The following is a 10915-nucleotide window of genomic DNA, read 5'->3' on the forward strand; positions in this document are numbered from 1 at the left end:
GAAGACCTTGGAAAAAATTCTAAACGCCTATATAAGAGGAAAGCTTTTATGGGCCAACACGTCAAAAGCACAGCACGCCTATACGAAGGGTAGACTAGCTAACCCTAACTACAGCATAAGGAATATGCTCTGGGTGTATTTTGTGTCATAAGTGAAGCATTTAACAACGTCGAAATCGTCAATAGCCGGGTAGAGCCTGTCACTATAGCATGAATAAAAGTGTTACTGAGCTGTAAAAAGATTAATGCAGAATGGAAGGAAGAGAGATTGCTTAGATTAACACAAACGGAAACTCCGCTGGGTGATATATTTCCACCAATCCTATGGTCACTTGTAGCTAATGAGCTTTTGGAAAAATTTTAAAGGAAAGCACAAGCTCGGCGGCAATATCAGCTGCAATATTGGCGGCTTTAGGTTAATTATCTATCTAAAGATCTTCGGGAATAGCTCAATAAACAGGGGTTGAGGGAAAAATTTGACCACACACCCACACGCTTTATTTGGAAGAGAAGATTCTAAGTCTCACTAAAAGAGGAAGCAGAAGCCTGCGACACACCAGCGGAACTTACATCTACATATATGGATCAAAAATGATTAAAGAAATAATTTGAAATCGCTTACGTCAGAGAATGTCCTTAGAGCACATCTGCTGCTAAATGTAGTGACTGCCGGAAAGCGGCTGGGTTCGGGAAACGAAACAGCTGACGAGATTGCCAAAAGTGTTATCCATCTAGCTACCGAACAAGTAAAGAAAATGCGGAAGTCAATAAGAACGATATAAAACGAAATTTTCGAAAGGGCTGACGGGTGGATCCGGCCGCGATGGAATGCCTTAAGCACATGCCATATCGTCAAGATTATGTGTAAGAGCCCCTAAGGAAAGCTTGCTTGCTTCTTCGAAAAAACTGCCGGCTGTTGGCCTCTTAACAAGTAACAACCTACTGGAATTACATGCGAGCTGGATAACGACACATACTGAAGCAGCACTATCTAAAACTCGTCTCAAGTATCTAGGAGCTTCGAAGCTCAAAGGACTGGATGAACTATCAAACGTAGATATCAACTCGCTCTTAAAGTTCGCAAAAAACGTTGACGTCCTTTAAGACGGATACTTCACCTCAATCTAAATTGAACCTCCATCGGGCATTACTAAGGATCAGTAGGTCTATGCAATGAGTGATAGGGGGCCATTATAATCTAACCTAACCTTTATTCCGAAACATTCATTGGTACTTGATTTGTATACTGGAAAGTGAAAGAATCAGCAAGAATTTAAATTTTTGTTAAATGAGAAGTACTCGTGTTTGTAGTCCGATTTCGCTCATTGTAGCTCTGGTACATACATAAACTTTTTTCCACAACTGCAACTGTCACTATGTATATCTCAAGGTCTAAGCAGCCGATTCACTTGGATTTGGTATAAATATTGGGTAGTCGAAAAACTCTTTTCGTATTTTTTCAATAGATGTCGTTGCAGTCGTATATCTCCATGTTGGTAGCACCTACCAATCAAATTTCATCATTGTCCTACAATATAGCATTGGAAAGGTGAGATTTTCATTTAACCAAAAAAAAATTAATAAAGTTGAAAAAAGGTTACAGCTGTTCAAAAATGAGTGAAAATAATGAATTTTTCTATAAAAAATATAGTTTAAAAAAACTAAAAAACACGCTTTTAAAGCATATCAAACTAAAAAGTGAAAAATAATTCTTTGTATAAACTAACAATAATAATGAAGGAAAAATTCCTGCATTATTGTGAAAATAGCGTGGAATGCTCGATATATGAAAAATATGTCACAAAGCACCCCACGCTTTTCTCACAATAATGCAGGAATTTTTCCTTCATTATTATTGTTAGTTTATACAAAGAATTATTTTTCACTTTTTAGTTTGATATGCTTTAAAAGCGTGTTTTTTAGTTTTTTTAAACTATATTTATTTTTAATTTTTTAGTTTTTCTTCTATGAGATTTGCCAATATTGTGAAATATAAACGAATATAACTTAAATCGTATTCTCCGCCATTAGATTCGGTGACAATTTTTAAAAAGCTCACATCGACGTGGCAGCCAAAGTTAAAAAAAGGAGTTTTCTACTACAGTTGCTTCTCGGAGGCATTTTGAAAACTAGTATCTGAATTTTTTTTTTACTACAAAAATTTTATTATAAGTATTAATTTTTTTATTACCTAAAAGTCACATGTTTTGCATTATTAATTTGATATTATTTCTTCTGGTGCGCGGTTATCTTATATATGTACTGCTTAAACTTACTGTCGCCTTCCTACAGTGTCTCTCAAATATTCTACGATTCAGTACCACATAAAAAAGTTACAAACATACATACATACATACATACATACGCCTTCCTACAGTGTCGCTCAAATATTCTATGTTTCAGTACCACTTAAAAAAGTTACAAACATACATACATACATACATACATACATACATACATACATACATACATACATATATACATACATACATACATACAAGTGAAGCTAATAAAAGCGTATTAAAAAGGGAAGAATGTTACACAAGTTTCTTCTTCTTTACTGGCGTTGACACCGCTTACGCGATTATAGCCGAGTCAACAACAGCGCGCCAGTCGTTTCTTCTTTTCGCTACGTGGCGTCAATTGGATATTTCATTTTCTCCACCTGGTCCTTCCAACGGAGTGGAGGTCTTCCTCTTTCTCTGCTTCCACCGGCGGATACTGCGTCCAATTTCCAATTTCATTCAGAGCTGGAGTGTTTTCGTCCATTCGGACGTGTTGCGTGTTGTTAGAATAAGAAACTCTTCTTAATTACTTTGTTCTCTGTTTGTAAGACACTGTAGTGGCCTGGTAGTCGGAATGCGATTCCGGTGTCATTTTGCTGAAAAAACACCTCCTCCAATTATCTAGTTTGAACTCATCTGTATCCCTGTTGCTCTTTCCACCTCACCCCCTCCTCCACTTCTCTATGAAGGAAGGAATACTGGAAACAAATTTAAGTATAATTCTACCGGATTTCCGAAACCGGTATATTGGGTAGAAACTAGAATTTACTAAGTATCTGAAAATACTCCTTATTACAGAACTAATAGAGAGGATTCCCTTAGTCAAACTACTAGTTGCTTGCAGAACTGTGAAGACCGTTACTACCTCAATTTTGTGTGGCTAAAACCGAAAATAATAGTAAATATTTCCTGTCACGTAGGATTTTTTGTTTTGAAGTTAAGGAGTATAGGGGCCAAAGCACCACCGTTTACTAAAATAATAAATATTGGTGTACGCGATAATTTTTAAACTGAAATACATAATCAGCACATCACAAATACCCCACAGACCGCTTAGCACATCAATGTAATTGGAGTTATTTAATATAATATGAGGTTATTTTCTGATTTTTTCAATTAAAACAAAATTATCGATATCATCTACAAACGTGCGCATTTTCGAACCACACCTAAATAATTCTAATCATTTAGTAGGACTTGTAACAAAAATGAGTGCAGACTGGAAGTGTTATTTTCCAAATTACGGTCGGAAAAATACAACACGAAGATTTGTGTTCACATTATTCGTATTACTCGTTATACAAGTGAAACTGACGGCGAATGTTTGTATATAAAAAAACAACAATTTAGAAATTATTTCTAATATATTTACCGTTGCAGGAAAAGCGGATGAGACTTACGAATATGCATTGCAAGTCCGTAAGCAAATATTTCAGTATATCGCAATGTAAATTTAAAGCTTTGCGTCGTGGAATCACCGAAGTAACTGTCGAAATTACTGTACTGCGTAAGCCTATCAATAATGCAACGGTATGTATTGCTGATTTACAACGATTATGATTAGATTAAATACCCTAACTTCTTTCACACCGTAAAAAAAATCGGCAGGTGCGTGGTGAAGTTCGCAAACGTGGCGTAGAAACCGGCAAACCTTTGATGGATTTTCAAATTGACGCCTGTGCTTTTCAGCGTAATAAGAATCGAAATGTTATAGCAAACTTGGTATACCAATTCATGGGCTTGGAGAAATGGAGTAATATGAATCACACGTGCCCCTATAATGTATGTATCAATTCGGCTCAAAAACTAACGGAACACTTTGAAAATTTACTTACTTATTTCGTATTACCAGCATGACTTATTGTTGAAGCAGTATCCTTTCAACGGCTGGACAATGGGGAAATTGGTGCCTTTACCTTTGGGTCATTACACAGTAACTACCTTCTGGGCGAGCTATAATATGGATGGTGTTCAGGTTGATGTATATTTTGAGCTGTATGAAAAATAAATTTTAAATAAAAATATGATCCCTTCCCGCGTTGATCGATAATATTGTTCAGAGAATAATTTTCTTAGTTGATCAGATGTGCAGTGATCTGCAAAACAATCGATTATTGGATATATTCGAGTACCATAGCTTCGTGACGAGTTGTGCCAGAAATGTCTCTTTTTTCAGAAGTTTGTCTCCAAAATCGATTTATTAGCAATCAATTTCAAAATTGAGTTTATTGAAAACATCATTATCATTGTTTATATAACTGATGCTATTAACGGTCAAAATCGCATCTTCGAAAGATATAAATTTTGTGTATATAAAAAATACTGGACGTATTTTGAAACCTTTGAAACGAGAGATAATGTGACAGGAGATGGCTGACACAGTAGCATTATCAAAAAAAACGAGTAGATCATATTTTGCTTTGATTATTGGATATGAGAGAGTTGTCGCAGCGATGGGTACCAGATTTGCTCCGTCAGGAACAACAATTGCAACCGTGAAACCACTATATACTTAATTTTTAATGCTATTTATGCTCAGTTCGAAGAACTTCTGCGTGGCTTCGTGATCGTCGACTCGACATGAATACACTTGTAATTTGGAAATCACTAGAATAATTTTAACTGAATTGGAGAAAAAACTCTTTGGCGAATATACAAGTGTTTTTCCCTCCAAGACAACGTACTGGCTCTCATTTTCGATATCCCATAGCCAATTTCGTCGAATAATAGCACGAACTGCTCACTCGCCGCGAAAAAGCTTAAAGGAGGAAGTTATCGCTGGCAGGAGCATACTATGAAGACCTTCGAAAAGCGTATGTATTATGTAACGGGTGATTTTTTTGAGGTTAGGATTTTCATGCATTAGTATTTGACAGATCCTATCGCCACTTCAGACAAATTGTCAAAGAGAAGATGCTCAGTAAAAAATAATCTGAATCAAGATTTTACTAACGAGCAACGCTTGCAAATCATTGAATTTTATTACCAAAATCAGTGTTCGGTTCGAAATGTGTTTATCGACAAATTTTGTTCAGCGATGAGGCTCATTTCTGGTTGAATGGCTACGTAAATAAGCAAAATTGCCGCATTTGGGGTGAAGAGCAACCAGAAGCCGTTCAAGAACTGCCCATGCATCCCGAAAAATGCACTGTTTGGTGTGGTTTGTACGCTGGTGGAATCATTGGACCGTATTTTTTCAAAGATGCTGTTGGACGCAACGTTACGGTGAATGGCGATCGCTATCGTTCGATGCTAACAAACTTTTTGTTGCCAAAAATGGAAGAACTGAACTTGGTTGACATGTGGTTTCAACAAGATGGCGCTACATGCCACACAGCTCGCGATTCTATGGCCATTTTGAGGGAAAACTTCGGACAACAATTCATCTCAAGAAATGGACCCGTAAGTTGGCCACCAAGATCATGCGATTTAACGCCTTTAGACTATTTTTTGTGGGGCTACGTCAAGTCTAAAGTCTACAGAAATAAGCCAGCAACTATTCCAGCTTTGGAAGACAACATTTCCGAAGAAATTCGGGCTATTCCGGCCGAAATGCTCGAAAAAGTTGCCCAAAATTGGACTTTCCGAATGGACCACCTAAGACTCAGCCGCGGTCAACATTTAAATGAAATTATCTTCAAAAAGTAAATGTCATGAACCAATCTAACGTTTCAAATAAAGAACCGATGAGATTTTGCAAATTTTATGCGTTTTTTTTTAAAAAAAAGTTATCAAGCTCTTAAAAAATCACCCTTTATATAAAACGATTTGAAGGAGTTGTAGTAGCGTATTGAGATAAAAGGTGGAACTGTGCCTTCCGCAATTTTTAACATAACCTATCGCCACTTAGCGGAACAAATTTTCCATTGGGAATATTTAACTCCAATAAAAAATAATCTGCATCAAGATTTTATAAAAGTAGACAACAAGTTTTCGAAATCGAATGAATAATAATCAAAAATCGGAATGAATATTGTTATCTCTAAGAATAATTGGGATATAATAATTTCTATAGCTAGAGGTATTACACTTTCTCACTTTTGGACGGAATAGTAGTAATGTGAGTTTCAAGTCTCCATACGATGTATTTACGCTGAAGCGAAAGCGTTAGGTTAACTTAGGAATAGCTTAGTTTTTTCTCTTCAAAAATACATATATCAAGTCGTGAATGATAACGCTTTGATGCTTCTAAGAATGTAGGAATGATGCTTATATTGTATCTCCCGCTGTTTGGATTATAAAGCGAGAGCTTTTGTCTCTGGTGGAACCATCGATAGCATGAATCACTTTATAGTATATGTGGTACTAGAGGACCCGTCCACGCTTCACTGTGGCTGATACATATATAATCTTACTACCATTTATATGATTTCTATTAGTTGGATTATAACTATTAGTTAATGCGATATAGCAGTTTTGTGAGGCAACTTGTGTCAGTTTACAAAACAATGGATCAAAAAGCATTTCGTGTGTTAAAAGAGCCCTGCCTTTTGGGGGAAAATACTGTTGAATTTGGGCTCAGGGCAATATCACCGTTGAAAAGATCTTTGCTAAGCTGGAAACAGGCGATATGTGCACCGAGGACAATGATGCTCTAAGAGGCGAAAATTCTATTCAAAGTGGGTTCCTCGCAAGTTCATAATCCAACAAAAACAACGAATAACTGATTCTGAAAAGTGTTTGAGTGCTCTTTAATTGTAATAAAACAGAAATCTTACATCGGTGTGTGACAATAGAAACATAGTTCCATCATTTCCCACTGAAGTCCAACGACAGTCATTCTGGTGGATTGCACATGATGAACCGGTGCTCAAGGGTGGAAACCATTTAACTGCGTATTTGGTTGCAGTTCTTTTCTACTATTCCAAGTACTTAGCTTGTATTATTTTTGAGAAAGAACCTGTTAAAAATTGTACGCATATATTCAAATGACTCCTACAAACATAAATTTTGAACAAATGCTTATTGTTTGAAATATAATTTTTTAAATTATGAATTGTATTGGATTCTATCATAGAGATGAAAAGTATCTTATGTCCTTAACTTGGTTCTAAGCTACCTCTCCACTAATTTTTAGCCAAATCGGTTCAGCCGTTTTTGAGTTATAAATGGTGTACCTAACACAACTTTCTTTTATATATACTTGTATAAGATGTACGAGGTGTGTTCGAAAAGTTTTGCGAATTTTGTGTTTTTTTCAAAAATAATTTATTTATTCATGAATATCTATTTTGTCCCCTTCAAAGTAATCCCCATGAGATATTATACACCTGTGCCAACGGTTTTTCCAATCTTCGAAGCACTTCAAAAAATCATTTTTTTATCTTCTTCAGCTTCTCCTTCGATGCCGTCTTTATCTCGTCAAGAGAAGCGTAACGTCGTCCTTTCATGAGCCCCTTCAGTTTAGGGAACAAGAAAAAGTCACAGGGGGCAGATCTGGGGAATACGGTGGCTGCGGCATCATTAGTGTGTTGTTTTTAGCCAATCTGGCGGATTGCTTCACCCAAATTGCGCATAACTTGCAGGTAATATTCCTGCCTACCTCGCAACGTTACAATCGACCACAAAACGTGCGGGATGGGATAAATACTAAGAGTTGAAGAGAGAAGTGAGACGCATTTGCAAAAAACAGATATAGAGGCAGAAATGCGTGAGACGAACCTGCTGGCCGTCAGCTAACCCTCAGAGATGATCTAGTGACTAATGTCCAGAGTATACTGAAATTATAGAGGGAACATTTCTTCTTCCTCTGCTGAATGGTAGTGAAAGCTTAACACCAGGAGATGTTGTACCCGATTCCTCAATTGACGACGGCAGAGCAGACATTCCATTGCTCGACCGAAGAAGACGTTCGAATAACAATTAGCTATCTGAAGAACAACAAAACGGCGGGAGCCGATGGATTAACGGCCGAGCTATTGAAATTCGGCAGCGAAGAACTGATAAAGAGCATGCATCAGCTTCTTTGTGGAGTATGGTCGGACGAAAGCGTGCCTGACGATTGGAATTTAATTGTGCTCAGTCCAAAGGGAGACCTCTTAATCTGCGCCAACTACCGTGGGATAAGTCTCCCCAACATCGCATATAAAGTAAAGATTAAAGCCCACCGTCAACAAACTGATTGGTCCTTATCAGTGTGGTTTTAGGCCTGGAAAACCAAAAACTGTTCAGATTTTCACCATGCGCCAAATCTTGGGAAAGACCCGGGAACAGCCTTTCAGCCGCTATGTTTGAATTTGGTATCCGGCAAATCGAATCCGGCTATGTAAACTGACGTTGAGCAATACCAAAAGCTCCAAAGGATTTCTCAGAACCGTTCGATATCAAACGAGGTTTCAGACAAAGCGACTGCTTATCGTGGGACTTCTTTAATCTACTCCTGGAGACAATAATTCGAGCTGCAGATCCAAATTGAGAAGGTACAAGTGTATAATTGTTGCGTAAGCCGATGGCATCGATATCATTGGCCATAACATTGGTTTGGTAGTAAACGAAGGCAAGACAGAATATGTTTTAAATATATCTCTTGTTTATAATTTTACAAATTTAATTCAAGAAAACTCAACAATTATCTATCGAAAACGATAAATCGTATTTTAACAATAGCCTTTAAATCATTATAAGTGAGCCATTTGGTGACGAAAGTAAATTCACCATTGCCAAATGGAATTATTTTTCCGATTGCTCTACCATTGAAAGCATAGCGATCAACTAGGATATCGTGCTAAAAAAAAAAAATTAGCAAAGTATTCGTATATATAATCGGTGTTCACAAATTACATTCGCAAAAGTCGATAACAAAAGGAATACAGATTTATAAAAATTTACACTTTTCACTCAAATGGAATACCTCTTTACAATTTTTCTTCGATGATCTATTAAATTACTCAAATACTTCAAAATTCTCCAGAATCGAGTTTAGCTTTTATAGCTTGTGAACACACTTATAGAGCTCTCAACTCACATCGTAAGGGCAGCTGTGATTCAAATTGCTATACTTGTCCAGACCCATAGCTTTATGGGCGAAAGCCGCTAAAAAATTACGTCGTTTATTACGAAAGAAGGCACAACCATCAATCGTGTAGTCCACTATGGGTGCGCGATCCTCGTAACCACGTTTGATCAATAGCGCTGAGAGCTTTTAGAAAACGCATTTTAATTTATAATATTGTATAATATTTTTTCTTTTAGCCTTACCGACGCATTATTTATAGGTCTTTGTAAGAGTGTTACCGCCACGGATACTTCCGCCATGTCATGCGGCATTTGCTTCAAAGTGCAAACTGTAATATTTAAAGACGTGGGTTGCACACACTCACATGTGATTGCAAGTAATTTCACGATTTTTTCCTTAAACGATTTAAGAACAAATATTTAATGTCCAAACTTTGAATAAAAGTGACATAAAAAGTGAATATCTACATTTTGCACGACTTGCAATTGCACGCAAGCGATCAAAACGAACGTCAACCTTCTACACAATCGAAACATTTGGGCAAGACTAACGTTGATTCAATCCGGCTTCAATTACCAAAGAATTTAATCGGAAGCTCAAATGCGAGTCTGCATATCAGAATTACTTATTATTGGGCCAACTAGATGAGGTTTCATCAACACAATAATAATCTGTATGTAATGAGCTCAAATCACTTTTTAATTGATTTTAATCTCTACATTTTCTAATTTTTTTTATTGAAAATTACATAAATATGTATATATATATATATATATATGTATGTATGTTTCATTATATAATTTCCTAATCATAATTCCATTTTTGTGAAATCCATTCACTTATTGAAAAATATATAGTTTCAAACAATGGCGGTCGGAAGTTTCATTAAATTTTGTGTGCGGAATCAAATTTCTGGTGTTCAATGATACTTGTTTGTCGCGCGCGCGCAAGTGCTTTTGATTGGTACAACTGATTCAAAGAGGGTCGAGAACGACAACGACTCACACCCAAGACGACCATCAACATCAACAAATGATCAACACGTCTATAACATAAAAGAACCTGTGCTTGAGAATCGACGATTAACAATCTGAGAACTTACTGGCGTCGTTGGAATATCAAAGGGATCAGTGAAAACCTAAGAAAATTGGAAGCTCAAAATGGTTTCAAAATCACAAAACTATTTAGAAAAAGAGCATCTCCTTAACGTCTTATCGACCACCAGGATGTTATGAAACGTATAATTACTGGCGATGAGTAAGGAAACAACGGAAAAACCAACGTCAAAGCTGATGAAAAATCGAGGTTATGTTGGCAGTTTTCTTCGATATCGAGGTGTTCGAATTCCTTCACACCGGGCAGACCGTCAGAAAGGAATACTAATTAAATGTTTGCGCGACGTTATTCGTAAAAAGAGGCCATAATTACGGACAACTCTGGATTTTTGCACCCCGATAATGCACCGTTGCATACTGCATAGTATCTTCGTGGCTTTTTTGCCAAATTCTCAGACAATTTCGTGCCGCAACCAACATATTCGCCCGACTTACATAGTTCCGTGTGACTTCTGGCTATTCTGAAAACTCAAACGTCCGCTTCGAGTCAATTGAAGACATTAAACGTAAATTGCCACTGATATCGCATTGAAGGCTATTTCAGAAATTGACATTAATAAC

General features: G+C 36.8%; 2 protein-coding genes across 2 annotated transcripts; one reads left to right on the top strand and one right to left on the bottom strand.

Annotated features, from left to right (window-relative positions):
* The first annotated feature begins 3688 nt into the window (after positions 1-3688).
* LOC125777634 (uncharacterized) lies at positions 3689-4292 on the top strand. The gene is made up of 3 exons (XM_049452722.1): positions 3689-3814; positions 3893-4066; positions 4137-4292. The coding sequence occupies exons 1-3, from the start codon at positions 3689-3691 to the stop codon at positions 4290-4292; spliced, it is 456 nt and encodes a 151-aa protein (XP_049308679.1).
* Positions 4293-8852: 4560 nt separating this feature from the next.
* Positions 8853-9775, bottom strand: LOC105224665 (uncharacterized). Its single transcript, XM_049452439.1, has 4 exons — positions 9707-9775; positions 9482-9634; positions 9249-9422; positions 8853-9008 (listed from the first exon to the last, which is right to left on the bottom strand). Exons 1-4 carry the CDS (start codon positions 9773-9775, stop codon positions 8853-8855), a joined length of 552 nt encoding a protein of 183 aa, XP_049308396.1.
* Positions 9776-10915: the final 1140 nt, after the last annotated feature.

The sequence above is a fragment of the Bactrocera dorsalis genome, chromosome 3, assembly GCF_023373825.1.
Source record: "Bactrocera dorsalis isolate Fly_Bdor chromosome 3, ASM2337382v1, whole genome shotgun sequence".
NCBI lineage: Eukaryota > Metazoa > Arthropoda > Insecta > Diptera > Tephritidae > Bactrocera > Bactrocera dorsalis.